General features: G+C 39.6%; 1 protein-coding gene across 2 annotated transcripts in view; it reads right to left on the minus strand.

The window, feature by feature from the left end:
- The window catches only part of CEP192 (centrosomal protein 192), a 131,348-nt gene extending 113,314 nt beyond the window's left edge, over window positions 1–18,034 (minus strand). The window contains exons 1-5 of one of the 2 annotated variants that reach the window (XM_019433885.2): window positions 17,412–18,034; window positions 16,583–16,754; window positions 10,724–10,891; window positions 9,879–10,004; window positions 2,034–2,209 (exon numbers count right to left, since the gene is read on the minus strand). In XM_019433885.2, coding sequence (XP_019289430.2) covers window positions 2,034–2,209; window positions 9,879–10,004; window positions 10,724–10,887 — 466 coding nt within the window. In that variant the 5' untranslated portion in view covers window positions 10,888–10,891; window positions 16,583–16,754; window positions 17,412–18,034. The remainder of the gene's footprint in view (window positions 1–2,033; window positions 2,210–9,878; window positions 10,005–10,723; window positions 10,892–16,582; window positions 16,755–17,411) is intronic. The other variant, XM_019433883.2, reaches the window with a different exon arrangement.
- Between the last annotated feature and the right edge of the window lie 2,462 nt (window positions 18,035–20,496).

A 20,496-nucleotide genomic window follows, 5' to 3' on the forward strand; every position in this document is an offset into this window, starting at 1 on the left:
TTGGCTACTGTCATTAATGCTGCTATGAACATTCATGTACAAGCTTTTGCGTGGACATGTTTTCATTTCTCTCAGGTATACACCTAGGACTGGAACTGCTGGCTTATACGGTAGTGCTATGTTTAATGTTTTAAAGAACTGTCAAACTACTTTCACAGCAACTGCACCATTTTACATACCTACCAGCAAAGGAGGAGAGTTTCAATTTCTCCATATCCTCACCAACACTTGCTGTTTCCAACTTTTTGATTATAGCTATTCTAGTAGGTGCATAGTAATTATCTTGTGGTTTTGATTTGCATTTACCTGATGACTAAGATGTTATGCATCTTTTCATGTGTTTATTGGCCATTTGTACAACTTCTTTAGACAAATGTCTATCGAAATCCTTTGCCCATTTTACAGTATGGGTTGTTTATTTTTTTATTGAATTGTAAGACTTATTTATATATCCCTTATCATATATATGATTTGCAAACATTGTCTTCCATCCTTGTGTTGCCTTTTCACAGTCTTAATAAGTCTTTTGAGACACAAAAGGTTTCAATTTCAATGAAGTCCAATTTATTAATTTTCTCTTTTATTGCTTATGAGTATGAGTATGAGGAGTTAATATCATTCTCACTACATTCATAAATATTTGACACTTTTCATCAAGGGAAATACAAACATCTCAAGATTTTTAACATAAACAGGGGCATCTGGGAGGCTCAACTGGTTAAACATCTGACTTCGACTCAGGTCATGATCTCATGAGTTCAAGCCCTGTACCAGGCTCTCTGATGCCAGCATAGAGCCCACTTTGGATCCTCTGTCTTCCTCTCTTTGCCCCTCTTCCCTACCCTCTCAAAAATAACAAAATAAACATTAAAAAAAAAGAATTTAACACAAACATAAAAATGCATTCATTCATCAATTGTAAAATATAGGCTCAAGCAAGGCCTTTGACGTACTGAACCATTTGGAGTTACATGCTATCTTAACTACATAAGCCTACAATACATAGTTTAAAATATCTAGCTTTAATTTCTCTGATGAAAGAGAACAAAGAGTACTTAAAAGCAATCTGAAAGCAGCAGTCTGTAAGTTATTTATTTTACAATCTTCCCCACATTTTTGTAGTTTCTTTCCCAGATTCAATTTGAAAACAATTGTTCAAATGACTCCAAAGTGTTAAACTTGGTTTTCTTAGAAATAATAATCTTTTCGGGGCCCCTGGGTGGCTCAGTCAGTTAAGCGTCCGGCTTTGGCTCAGGTCATGATCTCACAGTCCGTGGGTTCGAGCCCCGCATCGGGCTCTGTGCTGACAGCGCAGAGCCTGGACCCTGCTTCAGATTCTGTGTCTCCCTCTCTCTCTGCCCCTTCCCTGCTCATGCTCTGCCTCTCTCTGTCTCAAAAATAAATAAAAACATTTAAAAAAATTAAAAAAAAAAAAAGAAATAATAATCTTTTAGAATTTATAATTCACCAATGTATATAAAAATAAGTTTAGGAACAAAAATGACTACTGGTAAAAATATAAATTAATTGGAGCAGGGGCGCCTGGGTAGCTCAGTCGGTTAAGCGTCCGACTTTGGCTCAGGTCATGATTCGTGAGTTCGTGAGTTCGAGCCCCACGTCGGGCTCTGTGCTGACAGCTCAGAGCCTAGAGCCTGCTTCAGATTCTGTGTCCCTCTCTCTCTGCCCCTCCCCTGCTCACAGTCTGTCTCTCTCTGTCTCTCAATAATAAATAAATGTTAAAAAAATTTTTTTTTAATTAATTGGAGCAGGAAATGTGAAAAGTGTGTCTTGCACAAAGGGTGCTGCAACCATCTGACAGCATGACTTCCTAAGGAAAGGAGCTTTCAGCTTAATCAGCAACAATAATTAAGAGATTAAAAGACCTTTTCCTATAAAAATATTAATAGGTCAACGCCAAGCCATAAGTGTTTTCAGTTTCCGTATCACAGCTTAAGATAAATACCAAAGATAAGACAAATGAGAAAGGAAATTGAAATACATACGTTAAGAAGTAATTTCTAAATGTTCAGTACCTTGCACTTGTTCCAGTGGTGAAATCCTATCAAAATGATTTTGGCTCTGAAAGGATTCTGCAGTTTTAGCCTGCTCCTCTTCTGTTCTTGCTATATTTCTCTGCAAATCAGACTCTTCGAGAACAGCATCTGACAAATGCTGACTTTCTATATGGTTCTTTTTCTTAGAGATACAACTTTTTCATTAGGGAACAGAATGATGATGAAATGTTAGTTACCTTGGGTAAATCAATAAAACAGTCATTAATCAGTTATGTATTTAATCTCCCAAAATGAAAAAATGGATACAGTGAAAAGAAAAATTTCTAGGACCAGCCAGAAACTATTACTGGTTCCACTGTAGGTGCCCTGGGGACTGCACCACCATTTGGGGTCCAGAGATACACAATCTACCAAAATCAAATATAGCATCTTATTGCTATTCTGCCTTGCACGTTATAAAATGGGGGTGTTTTCTTTCTCAAATATCTCTGAATCTATCACATCTAGAGAAAAACTCAGCTTTCTAAAAACAAGACAGACTTAAACAATACTGATATATTTGCCAAAAAACTGATTCTCTGAATTACTAAATGCTTTACATTACTTTTAGCCCCTGCCACTGGCTTGGTCCCCATCTTTGTATTTCTATTGTTTTATATATGGATGACAGTATTTTTCCTTAAAGGCAATTTTTTCCTCCCAATCTCCTACAAAACTTCTTGGGTCCGATGCAATTCACCACAGCCTTCCACCAGCAAGAGGAAGGGTAGCAATGAACTTTTTAGAAAAAGGCCTCTAAATGCAATAAATTCATCATCTGACAAACTGATATCTTAGGGTCAGGCTATAATCTGGCCAGGATGGATGAAATGAAGATAGTTCTTCTCTATTCCAAGTGCTAACCCCCTGTGCCTGACGCAACTCCCAACTCTAATTCACCTCCCAGGTGTTCCATCTCTTTATTGAGGCTGTAATACACAGAAAGCCATTACCATTAGTTCAATCCAAAAGTGCATTCATAAGTAGATAAAGGAAAGTTTTACCCCAAACAGGAGCTGAGTAAAAGAGAGGATAGGGGTAGGTGAAAAGACTATAAATGGATACAAAGTTGTAAGATATAGAAGAGAGAAAAAGAGGTGGGGGTGCAGAGCAAAGGAATCCAACAGAATGAAAAGGCAATCTACTGAATGGAAGAAAATATCTGCAAATCATATCTGATAAGTGGTTAATATCCAAAATGTATAAAGAACTCATACAACTCAATAACAAAAAACAAACAACAGAAAAAAAACCACAAAACACAAAAAACAAAAAACAAAAACCCAAACAATACAATTAAAAAATGGTCATATCTGAAAAAGTATTTTCCAAAGAAGACACACAGATGACCAACAGGTACATGAAAAGATGTTTAACATCAACTAATCATCAGGGAAATGCAAATCAGAACCACAATGAGGTATCACCTAACACTTGTTATAGTAACTATTATTAAAAAAAAAAACAAAAACAAGAAATAACAGGCATTGGTGCAGATGTACAGTGGTAGTAGGAATGTAAACTGGGAATGTAAGTTGGTGCACCCAATATGGAAAACAGTACAGAGGTTCTTCAAAAATTACAAATAGATCTACCGTATGATTCAGCAATCCCACTTTCAGGGTATTTATCCAAAGAAAACTAAAACACTAACTCAAAAAGATATATGGCATCCCCATGTTCAATGCAGCATTATATACAACAGCCAAGATGGAAACAACCTAAGTGTACATCAACACATGGGTGAATAAAGAAAAAGTGATAATATATACATAATGGAATATTGTTCAGCCATAAAAAAGGAAATCTTGCCATTTGTAACAACATGGATGGACTTTAACGGTGTTATGGTTATTAAGACACAGAAAGACAAATACCACATAATCTCATTTATATGCAGAAAATAAAAATGAAAACAGAAAACTAAGCTCATAGATACAGAGAACAGATTAATGTATCCCAGAGGTGGGGACTGGGGGTAGGAGAAATGGGTGAAGGGAGTCAAAAGGTATAAACTTCCAGATATAAAATAAGTCACGGAGATATAACATATAGCATGGTGATTATCAGTAATAATACTATATTGCATATCTGGAATTGTTAAGAGAGTAAATCTTAAAAGTCCTCATCACAAGAAAAAAATTTTCTGTAATTATGTAAGGTGATAGATATTAACTAGACTTATTGTGGTAATCGTTTCACAACACATACAAACATCTAATCATTACATTGTACACCTAATATAATGTTATGTGTCAATTATATTTCAAATAAATAAAATGAGCATATGAAAGAGAAAAAAGACAATAAAGATCTCTATGTGACTTTTTAAAAATAAAAAAAGGTGGGGGCACCTGGGAGGCTCAGTTGGTTAAGCATCTGACCTCGGCTCAGGTCATGATCTCACAGTTGGTGAGTTCAAGCCCCACATCAGGCTCTCTGCTGTCAGCATAGAGCCCACTTCAGATCTTCTGTCCCCCTATCTCTCTTCCCCTCCCTCGCTCACGCTCTCATTTTCCCAAGAATTAAAAAAAAATTAAAAATAGAAAGGTGGTAGGGAAGGCAAGTTGGTTACATGAAATAAATAAAAAAGAAGTCATGACATTCAGATTCATTTCATATTTTAAAGGCCCCCACTCTAAGAAGAGCATACACACTTGGCCCTTAAACAAGATAAGGGTTAGGGGCACCAACTTCCTGCACAGTTGAAAATCTGTGTCTAACTTTTGCCTCCCCCAAAACTTAACTACTTACTATTGTTGATGTAGAAAAAACATACACAGTCAATTAACACATACTTTGTATATGTATTATATATTGTATTCTTATAATAAAGCTAGAGAAAAAAATGTTATTTAGAAAATTATAAGGAAGAGAAAATACACGTATAGTACTATATTTATAAAAAATAATCTGCATATAAGTAGACCCATGCAGTTCAAGGGTCAACTGTAGTGTGACCGTTAGAACTTTATAACAGAGCCAGTTACCCACCTCCCCCCAAATCTACTTCCTCAAAACTAATGGGCTATCACTTGCCCATTAAAATTCTTCAAATTAAGTCAAATAAGTTTCAAGTAAAAGTGGCAAGAGTAACTTCTAGGAGTGCATGAAAACGACAGTAAGAACATCTATAAAAGTAAAGCAATCTGAATGAGAGCCACCAGTCTTAGCCCAAGCTTACGTCAGATTCTCGAATCTGAAAAGCAGATGGGGTACGCAGGAGAAAGAAAGCTGTGGTCCAGAACAAGAACAAAAGGGCCCAGAAGCAGAAAACAAATCTGCCAGGAAGAGCTGCAGAAATGTTTCCTGACTACAGGAGGAAGGAGGAAGGAGGGCAGGAGGGAGTCTGGAGGGAGGGGTTGACTGAAAGTCTACCAGATGCCTGTGCTGGGCAGTTTTCCACTCCTGCTCCCCAACCAAACAAAACAACAGTGTCAACATGACACCACACACCTAGGATGGCACTTCTCCACACAAGGCATATGAAACGCCTGTGCAGAATGAAACTATAGTGGTGACAGCAGTGTTAAACACCTGGCATAAACGGACGACTCACCTGAGTCTTTGGGGCCTGCTCGCCCCAAAGTGAAGCCAGCCAGGAGCACTGCCTAGCTTGCACGAAGACCTAACGGAAATGAGACCTGGATACCCACTAGCCCATACTAGCAATCAAGAAGGCAGCCATAAATCAGATTCAGGAGAAGGAGCAGCTTGAGAGATAAAAATAAAGATGAACAAACTAAACAACCTCAGAGACAAGGAATAATTTATAGAACTTTGAAAAATCCCAATTAGTATTCTCAGAAAATGTTCAAGTAGCCATTACATCCACAAAAAGGAGTTATAAAAAATGGAAGACTAGGGCACCTCGGTGGCTCAGCGGGCAAAGCGTCTGACTCTGGATTTCCACTCAGGTCATGATCTCATGGCTTGTTGGTTCAAGCCCCATGTTGGACTCTTCACTGGCAGCGCGAGGCCTGCTTGGGAATCTCTCTCTGCCCCTCTCCTGCTCTCTCTCTCTCACTCTCTCTCAAAATAAATAAATAAACTTAAAGGGGGGTGGGGGGGGAAGACCAGAAAAAAGAGCTCTCAAAATTATGACTGCCAAATGATTTAATTGAAGGGTTGGAAAAAAACTGGGAACTTATCTAGAACATTGTTTGCACTGAGACAAACAAAAACAAACAAAGGAAAAAATAATGGAAATAGATCAACCCAGGCAATCCAAACAGTAAAAAAGAAAGAAACATAGAAAATTACCAAAGTAATAATTATCTAGAACTAAAGCACACAAATTTCTGGACGATGCCAATTAGAATTTGGTGGGGGGAGGGGGGGGATGAGTACAAAAATCACCCACCACAGACTGAGAGAGGATTCTAGGAGTTTCCAGAAAGAAAAAAGTTCAGACACCAAAGGTCAAGGATCAAAATGACATCAGGCTTCTCATACTATGTAGCTATGCCTTCAAAATATTCTGAAAAGTTATTTTCATCTTTAAATCTTATCCTCAGGTAAAATATTCATTAATTCCAAAGTTAGAATAAAGATATTTTTAAGACATAAATTCCACCCTCCCCCAGAAGGAGGCACAGAAGCCATCCTTCACATGGGTGAAATGCATAGCTCTGCAGCCTGTGGAGCACCATCACAGCAGACATAGAAGTCTGGCTCTCAGACAACAACCCAGATCTTCAGACTACTCAATGGAGGCAAGGAATAGCCCCAAAGCACTCACCTCCACCCATCGAAAGTCTAGAATGAGGCCAGTACACTGTACCTAGAACTCCATCTCACCAGGTCTCCTATCTTCCATTAACAGGGATCAACAAGACCACTTCCCAGATCTCCTGGCCCACATCAAAGAATCAAGAGGCTACTACTGATACTCTCCTCCCTTCTCCTCATATCCACTATCTCATCACCAACATCAGTTCAGTGGGGCTAACTTCATTCAAAGATCCACAAGCACATTCTCCCCCACCAATCCTCCCCAACAAACCCTTCTACTGTGCCTTCAAGGTACAGTGCTGGATCAGCCAAATCTTGTTATTCCTGAACTCCTCCTGTGAACACCCCTTTCACCTCACGCTTTAGGGAAAACCTGGATGTCCTGTGAGGACACTGCCTGCCCTAAACACTGGCAAATGAGAACTGTCATCTCTCCCACAGCCTTGGAATCACTGGGTGTAGAGATGGAATGTGTGTCTCCATCAACATGTCCTCTCGGTACAACTTCCAGATCACCTTTGCTGAAGTCTCTAGGCCTGGAGTCCTACAACCCCTCATGTCATCTGCCTTAGGACCTCAACTCTATAATGTTCTGACACAACCCAAGCCCCCAATTCATTCATACCACCACATCTCACACTCCCTCACCCTTCTGCTATCCTTTCCTCTTCCTTAACCTAAATCTCATAACCAATCATCACACATCCTCAACTTCCTTATCCTTCACTGCTTTCATCAAACTACAAGCCTAGTCAAACCCAACTCTCCCCTCACACTTTGCCAGCATCCCTGCAGCTGAATGTGGTTGGGGAAAACACCACAATCACATTAAATTCATTACCATGACCCTGGTGGGACTCCTGATGCTGTCTGACAATCCCACTATTTCCCTCTCTGTTCACACTCCCACACTCCCGTGACCGTTTACATCTCTCTACTCCTCCTCCTCCACCCTATGTTGATGACCATGCCTCCTCCTGCACTAAGAGACCCCAAGCACCGAAAAGACAACATTCAAATTCCTACCACCACATGTACCCACACATACTGCTTTCCCACCTGTAATACAGAGGAACTATCCACGGTCCTACCTCTCTCGTCATTTCCTCCATGGCATGTTAGATCCCGTCCACTCTTATTTATGTAAAGGCATTGCTCTGGTAATTCTCTTTTCTTTTTATATAATCAGACTTTCCTTTTCCAGATCATTCCTATCTCCATGTAAACTTGCAATAACTTCTCCCACCATAAAAAAGAGAAATAACTTCTCTTGACCTACTATACTCACCAGCTATCACAGCCCTGCATTTTGGCTGACTTTTGCAGCAAAACATACCATCTCCAAAACTAACCTCTGACACTAGTGTGCCTCCTCCTGTTTCCACCGAAGCCACCTGACAGGGCTACCTACGACCTAACCTATGCTAATTCCAAGGGTCATTTCCTAGTCCTCAGTTTTTTGGACACAATTGGACCCCTCTCGCTTCTTTCACATATGTTCTTTATGTGACTTCTGAGATACTGCTTTCTTCCTACCTCAGGCCAGTAATTATTAGTCTTCATGTCTATTCCTCCTCTCTCCACCTTAACGTTGAAGTGCCCCGACATGAGGCCCTGGTGCTCTTCTCTTCATCTACCTCACGCCCTTGATAATCCAACCTCCTAAGTGGTCTTCCTGCTTCCAGACTTGCGTCCAAACAGTGTATTCACCCCACAGTAGCCAGAGTGAACCTTTTAAAACAAAACCCTCTAAAGGTTTCCATCTCTCTCAAAACCCTTGCTCACCCCACAGCTGCTTCCTTCCTGCTGACTGAACCTAGGTATGCTCCTAGCTTAGGGCCTTTACACTGATGCAGCCTCCACCTGAAATCCTCTTCCTCCTGATGTCTACATGACCAATTACCCCCTTCAAGTCTCTGCTCATATCTTACACCTCCTCAATGAGACCGCCACTGATCACTCCCTTCAGCCTACCCAATTACACTCCTTATCATGTTCTACTTTTTTCTAGTACTTTTCCCTTCAAATATACTATAAAACTGTATATTTTAATGTCTTTTTGTTTAATGTCAGTTTTGTTCACTGGTATTTCCTAAGTACTTAGAGAAGTACCTGACACACAGTAGGCACTTGGTCAAAAATACACATGGAATGAATAAGTATACAAAGAGTTAACATTTTTAATATATAGAAAGCACTTATATCCAAATGTTACCAAGAGGCAATTCACAACAAAAATATAAGTAATGAATAAACATTAAAGTATGTTCAATTCCATAAATACTCCATTATGAATTCAAACACAGCAAACTTTAAGAATGCCTGTAATACCACCATCAAGAGATAACTACCATTTACATTTTGGTTTATAGCCTTCCAGATTTTCTTCTATGCATTTATGCATGTGTACAAATTTTTTTACTTCTAAAATCAAGGATTAAAAATAATACCACCAAATGTTGGAGAGGGCTCAGAGAAGTAGGCATTCTCATGTACATCTTTTAGTGGGAGTATAAAGTGGTACAAATCTTCTAAAGAGCAATGTGGTGATTTGTAACGGTCTTTAAATTAAATATTAACTCAGCAATTTCAATCCTAGGAATTTATCTGAATAAAATAACCTACTAGATGTGCAAATGTATAAATAAAATTCAGTAAATTTATAATAGCAAAATCTCAATAATCTAAATGCCTCACATGGTGCAGCCATTAACATGACATATACATACATTAATTATAATTGAAACAAGAGCATATTAATTTTTAAAAGTTAAAAATAGTATGTACAGTTTAATCCTGTATGTGTGAAACAATTTAATATACATATGTATAGGTGCACAGAAAACAGTCTAGTTAGTAAGATTATAGACTTATTGTCTTCCTTATAATTCTGTATTTTCTACTTTTTTTAATGAGCATATATTACTTTTGGAATGAGAAAAGTTGTTTGGAAAGACTAAAAATGTTTGTGATTAAAATTATACAAAGAAAACTCTTAAAGACTTACTCAGAGACAGAGCACACTTTCATTTTACACAGAATGAGACCTGCTTTTAAGACGGAAAAAACAAAATGAAGGTATGAACTTACTCATCATCCTGGAAGCTAAGGTGTAACTTCTCTCTTGATTCAGCTTCACTCTGGCTACTGGGAGATGACTCCGATGGAACTGAAAACCTCCTTTCTGCTAAATAAGATGCCTGGATATCAGAATACCTATATGCACACAAAATGTTTTTGTTAATAATTAAATTATGCACATTTAAAATTCACCATGACATAGGGCTATATGACTATAACCAACTGAGGGGGGATGAAAACAAATAGGGCCTCTGGTGTTCAAAATCATCATCTCATATAAAAAGCTCTGAATATCTGTGCATCAACAATGAGGTCTGTCTGTACTAAACAAAAGAGTCACCGAAATCTTAAAGCTTAAAGTTTTTAGAGAGTTAACTCAACCCCTTCATTCCAAAGGTAAAGACAATGCTTCTTTCCAAATGTTTAAGGAAAGTAGTTAAGATATTTAAGTATGGGCAAACTTTACACATCCTATAAGATGGATGAACTGTACACAGCACATATGGAGATACAACTCAAATTACCAGCTACCAGTAAGGCTGAACTAATATAAACCCAAAACACTATGAACAGAAAAATGGATTAGTAGACCAAAAGGTCCCTGGTGCTCAGTTCCAAATCCACCCATCCACTAGTGATGAACACAATGGTCTAGGGAAACATACAATAAATTTTTTATAACAATTATATATATATGAATATATATAATAGATATAAACACGTGATATATTTATGTATATATAGTATACATAAAGCAAAAGCTCAAGCATGGCTGAGACATTTTTACAGAAGTATCAATATATTACAGGCGTTTTAAACCTTAACAAAAAATCGTCTTTTCAAACAATTCTTACCTGTTATCAGTCATGGATCTATTTCTAGCAAGTGTTGAAACAGCAACAGGTAAGCCAAGATTTGAAGAAAGAGTGACATTTTCCAAAATCTCACTATTACCAAGTAATGAATTGGTTAAAAAGCTTGGAAAGGACTCTTCAGCTATACCTCGAAAATCTTCCATCTCACTGCAATAATAAAAGATTTTTATAAATCAAATACTACTATAAAACTTTTTGAAATGACTAAAAGTCTCATAAATCTTAGAAAACTGATAAATCTTAAGGGAAAAAATCATTTGTTTGGAACACCACGAAGAGATATGATTAGCAAGCATTTGGAGGTAAAGTAATTCTCAGAGTACTTTGCTACTTCTTAGCTGAGACTATAAATGTCAAACTATCTTTTTATAATTAACATAGTAACAAAATACAACACAGCTTAATTTACTCATATTTGCTATAACAAGGAGTATCAATTGCCACACTTATTTAGTAAAGAAGCAAAGAAGACACACCCTGCAGGAGCATACAGATGATTTCAGGAGTACTTACATGTCTACTGGTTAAGTATCGATTCTAACATGGAACAGAAAAAAATTGAACCAGAAAAATCTAGCCCCTGATTTCAGAGATTATTATCAAGGATGAGGAAATGTTAGTTTAAAAAGGGAGTCCATTCAAATAAAAATATGTTAAATAAAGTATACCTCGCACATGGACAAGGCAAAAATGGTGAAAGTGGTCTACAAAGGACTAACTCGAAAACACTAGCACAGAATCTGTACTACTGAGAGCCTTCAACCAACATTGGCCACTGGTTCTACTTGACCCTGATCACAGTACTCAGGAGATTTAATCTCAAAAATGGTTCAGAGTATTTATCATGTAAGGGGTGCAGGAATTCAGTAAAAAATTAAATCAGGAAAGCCTCAATAAACGAGAGTACTAGCCCTATACCTTGAAGAATTAGCAGAACTTTTATAGGCAAAGTATGAGATGAGGGGGCTTTTAAAGATGACAAACAATAGCAATGGGTAAAGAGAATTAAGATTTATTGCATACCTACTACCTTAACTCATTTATCCCATTTTATGAATGAAGAAAACACAATGAGTCTAAATTAGCTAAATTTACCCAAGGTTGGACAATTAGTAAAATTCAAACCCAGGTCTGACTCCAAATTCCACTCTAAGTGTATGTTGGCAATAGCCAAGTGCTCCAATGTGTTTTGGGAATGGGTGTACAAAAGAACATGGTGAATGAAACCATGGAGTCAGACTCTGAAAGCCTTAAATGGTGTATTAGGAAGTATGGTATGTATTCTGCAGCCCAGGGAAGGACTGATCCTGGCAGCCTATGGCAGAGGAAGGCAGAGGGCTTAATGCCTGGAAGGATATTCAAAGAGCTACCACAACTGGTGAGATAGAAGATAACGATGGACTGTGCTGGGGCCAATGACAAACACATTAAAGTATAGCTTTTAGGTGATATGGGCTAACTTAACTACTCTATAAAGTAGAAAACATTCATAACTCATTAGAGAGGTATAAAATTTATCTGTGAAATATCCATGCTCCTGTTGGAAGCTCACCTCTCCACCACCTGCACTTGATCCCACCCCTATCACCAATGCAGCGACAACCACTCCAGCAACTGGCCCGCCTCCTAAACATCATCAAATATTCTGTTGATTCCCACCAGCATGCTGTTAGATCCCCATCTTTTAAAAAACCTCCTCCCAAACATCATCAAATATTCTGTCAGTTCCCACCAGCATGTTAGTTCCCCATCTTTTAAAAAAGCTTTCCCCTACCTCATACCTGATTGTCCCCCTGCAGCTGCCACCACTTGCATCTGCACTCCCTTTACCACATACTCCTCCAAAAGGAATCATTACTGGCATCCGATTTCACCCTTGCCATTTCCTAAACCCGCTGCAAACTGGCTCACCCCATCAAAACGCTTGTCAACATCACCACCGAGCTCCAATAATCCCATGGTCAATTTTCAGTCCCGTCTTCTTTGACCTGCCAATATGGGATTGTACTCCTTCCTCATAGAAATACTTTCTTCACTGGCTTCCAAGACATAGCTGTCTGGGCTCTCCAACCTAACCAGCTGCTTTTCCTTCTCCTTGGCTGATTCCTCCTTATCTCCTGGACTTCCACACAGTGAAGTCTCCAGGGCTTGCTCCTAGATATCTTCCACCTACCCAACCTCTCTGGGTGATTGCCCTCAGTTTCAAAGTTTTAAATACAATATGAAATTTATATCTCCAGCCGGGCCTCTCCCCTGAACCTCAGATACGCAACTACCTACTGTCTAGTCTTAAAGGCACCTACATCTGAATCTTGATTCCATCTCATTGCAGCCCCCTCAAGAAGGCCTGCTCTGAGGCTTCCCCAGAAAGAAAATTACAACTCCATTCTCCTGGTGCTCAAATCAGAAATCTTAGGGATTACTAACCACTGCCCCCAACACACACACACACACACACACACACACACACACACACCCCACCTTAAATGCAATCCCTAAGCAAAAATCCCTAACCAGAACCTATCATTTCTCACTACTCCCACTGCCACCACCTTGGTCAGGCCACCACCACCTCCTGCCCAGATAATACAAAAGCCTTCCAACTATCTCCACACCTCCACTCTTCCTCCCCTGGTCTATTCCCCACACACTAAAATTATCCATATAAAATAAGTCAAATTCTGTTACTCCTTAACTCAAACCCTCCACTGGTTTCCCAACTCATTCAGACTAAAAATCAATATTTATAATGGCTAACAAGGGGCTGAATAATCTTATCTCAACTCCTACCACTCTTCTCCCTTGCTCACTCCATCCTCACCATCCTAACCTTCCTGCTGTCCCAACAATTCACCAGGGCTCCAGCCTCAGGGCCTGTGCCCTGGCTCTAACCTCCACCCAGCACAATGAAACCCTAGATGGCCTCACATTTTGCTCCTTTACTTCTTTCAAGTCTTTGGGTAAAAGTCCACTTACCTTACCTGGTCTTCCTCACCAATCTTCCTCATCAATGCCAATTGTCTTGCCCTCCTTTCTTTTTTCTGTGGTGCTGACCACCATCCAGCATGCTATATAATTTACCTGTTTAACTGTTTTTTCTCCATATTAGAATGTAAGCTCCATGAGGGCAAGGACTTGGCCTACTTTACCACTGAATTTCTATCTAAAGCAGTGCCTTGCCTAGAGTAGATCCTGAATAAAGTTGTTGAATGAACGAATGTCTTCATACTATGTCAATTCATAGCAAATTTATCACCAACTATTATATAAGCACCATTCTCACAGATCATGCCCGAGTATTCTCCTTTCTTCAGTATTTCTATTTTCTTTTCTTGATTTCTATACACATGTGCAAAACCATCCCATATTAGTACTTTCTGCCACCACCTTCTCACCTCCTCTTCACAGCCAAGTGTCTTAGAAGAATCCAAATTACAACTTCTGTATGTCACTTGACATCTTTCTCTGTTTCTTACATGGTAGGGATACCCAGAATTCCGATCTCAGAGCTTAGGTTATGCAATGTACATCTTAGACCCTTAGGTAGGGAACTCAAACTCAAATGCTTTTAGGCACAAATACTATCAGACAATAGGACTCCAAGTGGAGGTCAACTAGAAGTTACAGACCCCACTTGAACACATTTCAATTCGGTAAGAAACACCGCTGCCAAATAAAACACATCCACTGGTGGAGCCCATTCCTGAGGGCAAAACAGGTCTATATCTTTCTACATGTTTCTATGTCTGCTATCACCACTCTCCTCTACTGAAAAGGCTCCCAACCAGTCTCCACACTTCTATTCTTACCACCCTACAGCTAAGTCTCCACATGGCAACCAAAGGGACCATTAAATACAAACCAGGTACCACACCCCTATCGAAATTTTCAGGGAGCCACCCCACCCTCCAGTCCTGAGGCTCACTCACCACATACTGGTGTCTCTGTTGCTATAACACCCAAGCTCATCCCTGCCTTGGGGCCTAGAATACTCCACTAGATCTTTGCACAAGCTAGCTCCTTCCTAACATTCACCTTAATTTAAATGTCCCATTGTAAGAGAAGTGATCCCTCATCATTAATCAAGTGTAGCCCCACAGTCTCTCACAACTGTTTTAACTTCTTCCAGCACTCATCACTATTTTTGTATTTTTCTTCCCCCACTAAAAATATTTTTCCCTGAGAGCATGAACCTTGCCTATCCGTCCATCACTCTTACCTAACACCTATAATAATGCCTAGCACATATTTATGAATGAATGACTGATAACATCTTTGATTTTAGGATATCAGTTTCTTAGGGACACGTCAATCTCATTCACCCATATATACTCAGTAACTTATACAGAGTTAGGAATATGAACTGGAACAAAAAATGAGTTGAAAGAAATAATCTATAACCCCTAGCTATCTAGCTGACATACAGTGTCTACTCTATTACCAGATAATGCACCAACTACTTTATATACATTTCTCTAATCCCTGCATCAAATCTGCAACATAGTCATTATTCCTACTACTGAAAAAACTGAAGCCAAGAAAGGGAATTATGAGAATTTTCCAGGCCACAAAGCACAAATAGGATCAGAGGATTCACAGCCAGGCAAGTCTGCCCCAGAGTAATCTTTTCCTCTGCACTAATGCCATCTTCCTCATTTTGAAATCACCTTCAGCCCAGACCTCTCTATCCTGAGCTCTAAACTCCTATTTCCAAATAGCTCTTTGACATCTACTTTACCCCTAACTGGCTCTTAAGTGCTGCAAAGTTAACAAATATAAAACTAAACTCATTACCTTTCCTCCACCCACTCTTCCTATTATCTTTAATTTTACCTATATTATCCCTATTCTTGTTCTCTCAATTAGTTATAAAACTCCAATGCTTCTAACTCCAAATAGATTTCTAACTCCAAATAGATCTCTGGAGCTAAGATCCACTTCTATATTCCCAACATCTGCCACCTATCATCTTTTAATCTAAACTATTGCACAAGACTTCCAAGTAGCCTTCCCACATCCAACCTTGTAATCACTGTTATTCATTCATTTACACATATGTAAACCACATTAAAATATATACCAAATTCTTTGAGGATTTATCCTTATTTAGAGTCAAATCCAACAAAATTCAGATACTAAGCAAAGATCATTCATGCAACAATCATTATCAAATGCAAACAATGAAACACCCTCTACTTATCACTGGGAATGCAAAAATGAAGCTGCTCCCCTCAGGGAGCTGACAGTTCCTATCAATTATGATCAACTATGATCCCTATTAATTATGACAGTGTTAAGTGCTGGGATACAGCTTTGCTATGGGAGCAGTGGTAATACAAGCCAGGGGAAGATTCCTTGAGATGTAATCTAATATCTAGTCTCTCGTTTCCAGAAAGGATTACACCTGTTCTAAACCATCCATGGATATACTACACACCTAAATTTTCCCAGAAGGAAAAATTCCCTAAATTCCCTCTATATTGCATTACCCACCCCTCTTCCATCACCTAAAAGTGAACACAACATAACATTACTTTTCCTTTTACTATATCTTAACTATGTAGCTATCTTTGGGATTTCTCTTGCTATTTCCTTAAAGCAGGAATTTCACATTTGAGTATCACATTTCAGTTTACTAATATTTAATGGCTTTAATTACATTTCTGGGTACATAAAAATTCATTTACGTAAATCATTAATTGGAAGTCTACACGTATAATTTAAACATTCAAAACCATATGCTGTCAAGCTTCCCTAACATTCATCATTTTTTCTTGGTGTTCTAAGAAACAATCTGTAATCAGGTATGCATTTAATATATTACTTTTCAAAGCTTACCGTAAACTTTGATCACAAAACTGAAATTCGGTGAAAAAATTGATTTTTGGAACAGTAAAAACTCCAGTCGAATGACCTCAAAATGGTAACAGCAAACGGAGATACTTTCATAAAAACAGCTGTCCTCCAAACGACTGCCTTGAAAAGGACCTCATGTTTTACTAAACAGACTCTGAAATTAAGAGACATCAAAAGTATAGGGATATTAAACACTGTCTCCTTTCATGTTTTTTTTTCTTCATAGAGAAATCAGATCAAGGAATGTAGGAAAGGTACTGGGAGTAAATGTGAACGCGGCCTAGCAGAAACCAAAACAAAATGTGAAAAATCGGGTGACACTGGCGGACACCTCTACATTTACTTAACAACATTACTTCGTGGGTCAGTCTTGGATGAAAAGGAGAAACAGAGTCGCCGGTCACGACACACACGAAGCAAACACCTCCAGTCAAGGGCACTTTCCAACAAGAAACTCCAGAGCAAAGCGCATTGGTCCCTGGAAGTCACCATGTGGAAGGTGGGGAACACAAAGATGTGATCCCCAAAATCAAAACCCGTTTCTTTCAAGGCAAATCTCTCGGAGGCGCCCAATTAAACTCACTGAGCAGAATTCGGCGTGGCGGCGGGGCTGAATGCAAAGGGGCCGACGGAACATGACCGCCGGGCTCCAGCCAGCGCCCCGTAGTCCCGGGCCCGGAGCCTGAGCCCCGCGCCCTACCCCGGCCCAACCGACACTGCCCTATCAGTTCGGCAACCAAAATGCCTGCCGAAGGTGGATTCATCTGCCCCCTGCCAAACCACAGTCAAGACACAGTGGACCCCTCCTCACCAAGCCCGCGACTCCAGGGTCGGGAGCCGAGAGTTGGCCGGAAAGGTCCAGAGGGAGGGGACGTCCCGGTGGCACTGCAAATGCGCCTGCGCATATCCCCCCGCACCCGAGGCCGCCCGGACTGGCCGTACAGCGCGCCCTCAGGTTTACGTCCGTTCGCGGCACGAGCCACGGGGCGGGGACTCAGAGCCGGCCTTGGATTGGACGGCGAGAAGGGACGGGGCGAGCAAGAGGCCGGTGATTGGGCGAGTACAACTAGTCCCTGAATTTGAAGCGAGGATGCGGCGCGCCGCAGGTCCGGAGGAGTGGAGTGTTGCGAAAGGCTCACCGCCCCGCGAAAGTCCTTCCCGCTATAGCTGAAGCGAAAGCAACGCGATGAAAGTCTTGGCCAACTTGGAGGGAAAAAAAAGCTTACCGTATGGAGTCTGGGACCCCAAAACACCATCACCTTACACTCAAAGCAGTATTTCTGGTGAACAAATTAGCTAATACTATCTTGAGTTCAGTACTGTTGTCACTTTTGGTCTTTACAAGATCAGATGCAGATCTTTTCTATCACTGCTTGGCAGACGCTGAAATGTGTCGTGATTTGCCTTATGTTATACACTGCAATAAAGCTTCATTACGAAATCATGTCTCAGGATCCAAGCTTCACGATAGTTCGCTACATCTAATCGCCTCTCTGTGACGGAGTAAGGATGGTCCGGGGTGGAAAGAGGGGAGATAAAATTCCTCCCTAATTCCCACGTTTTCCTGTTCTCCTTAGGGCCACACTGACTTCTGCTTAGCCCAATGCTTTAACTACTACTTTACTGAACCCATAGAGATAATTCGATTTCATGCCTTTCACTTTCCTTTACCTCAAAATTTCTTCCATAGTCTGAGAAAGAGTCCTGCTTTTCCAAAGCTAACTCTTTAACTTCATTCATGCAACAGTTACTGAATGTTTAAGATGCACCGGCACACTTGGGAGTAGAGAATGAAAAACACAAAATTGAGTTTAACAATCCTTACTCCTAATTTTAGCCTGTTGGGGAATGACATGTTTCTTTGATCACTTTACTTTTCTACGTCCTTTAAAATACTGCTCAACTAACATTCCCGTATACCTTCTCTACTGGTTCTTTTCTACCTTTAGAAATCTGCCCCTCTCCACCCAAAACCAAAACCAACTCACCTGTTGCTGGATTGTTTTATCACCTTAAGACCATTCTGTCTCTCCCACCTTTAAACTGCCTCCACTTTCACACCTTAATGTCATTTATCCCATACTTATTTTATCAGAACTAGCCTCCTGTCAAACTCAATTGATGTCTCTGCAATTCTCCTGGCATTTTTCTTGAAACCTTCAAGCCTTGGCATTTGCAAACTGTAATTACTACTCCTATTCTACCCTTGTCCACACTCAATGAACAAAGATAAGTGGAGGAAATTTTCTGAATCCTGAAAAATAAACCTATTAGCTTTAGAGCTGAAAGGATGCTACTTGAGTGTGTAATGAGCCATCCTTGTTTCACAAAGTAGCTGAACTGTCTACACCATGATCACATAACTGGAGGTGAACTGCTGGAATGTATGTCTATTCATTTACCCTACACCCCTTGTACCCAACTCCATAAATGTCCTTTTCCTCCATAAAAATCAAGCGATCAAGCTCTCCCAACACCCAGCAACCTAGTGGGACTCTAGTGACAAGGATCTATAATCCAAAGTATCTGCAAGCAAGAGAGAGAACACAGACTTATGCCAGATAACCTAAATCTCAATCCTAGCTCTCACTTCCTAGCTGTGCAGCCTTGGGCAAATAGCTCTAATCTGCCTATTTCTTCACCTGTAAAATGGGGATAATTAGAGCACTTCCCTCAGAGGTTTGTTCTAAGGATTAATAAATTCACATAAAGTATCTAGAAGAGCACTGGCACATGGAAGCACTCAAAAAACATTAGTGTTAGCCAAACTTACTTGCCAACTGAAAAGGAGGCATAAAACTCCCAGTAAATTTCAAATCTTCTTAGACATTGGGTAGAGCTTGCAGAAGTCCCGGGCTAGAGATGAATGCCTCCCAGGGAATGAGACGTGATATCTACCCAGTTAAGAAAAGGCAGTCATCTCCCATAGATCCCCTTTACCAACTGCTTTAAGTGGCAAACCTCAGCCACGGATATCTGAAGCCGCCTACAATGTTACCACAAAGTTTGATTCTAGATTAATCTCCCACCAGCTCCCCCAAATAAACCTTACATCAGACTAATATCCTGTTGCCCGAACACAGCCCTGTCATCTTTCATCTCTGGGCCATCACCTTGGAAATCCAACCCTCCTCTGCTTCAACTACCCCATCTGTTGAAATCCCACATTGTTTCCAAACCTGGCCAGCTCAAATAAATCACTTTGTGTTTCAACATTTATAATGAAACTGAATCCTCACTACCTTCTGTAAATTCTGTAAATACCTTCTCTATTTTTTACATACCCCAGTGTTTTATAGCACAGTCTCTTGCACACAGAAGATGTTCAATATTCACTAAATTGGATAATCTCACTTCATTATCCCATTCTAACCCTAAGCACCTCTACAATGATTAAAATCTCAAAGGTGTCGATTATTAATTCTGAGCTAGATTCAGTCTTAAGTGAGACCCCTTGCTTTGAACCTAAACAAGCCAACAAGTCTAAAACAAGTCCTTTAACAGAAGACCTCTGAGATTTGGAAAAGACTTTTCTTCATACGTTGGAATGCTAAAATGCTAACTTGACAGACAAAAGATTTTAATGATTAGTCACAAGGAAGTTCAAATGTTCCTTAAGTTAAAATTAATCTCTTATCAGTTCTTTATCCTTTGCAGGTTAAGAAGCATCAAATGTATGAGGCTACTCATAGGAAAGATGCCTTTGAAAATTAGGTTATAAATTATACGATTTTAACAATTATATATGTGATTGAGACACATATGAAATACTTTTCAAATTACAACCTTCTCAAGTCCTAAAGAGACTTAAATACTTGGTAATTCTTGAGAAAACTGAACAAAAGAAACATTACTAGTTCTATAGTTTTAATCATTTTACCATAATTATTGTCAAG

Source organism: Panthera pardus, unplaced genomic scaffold, assembly GCF_024362965.1.
Source record: "Panthera pardus isolate Hobbes unplaced genomic scaffold, ASM2436296v1 HiC_scaffold_15, whole genome shotgun sequence".
Taxonomy (NCBI): Eukaryota; Metazoa; Chordata; class Mammalia; order Carnivora; family Felidae; genus Panthera; species Panthera pardus.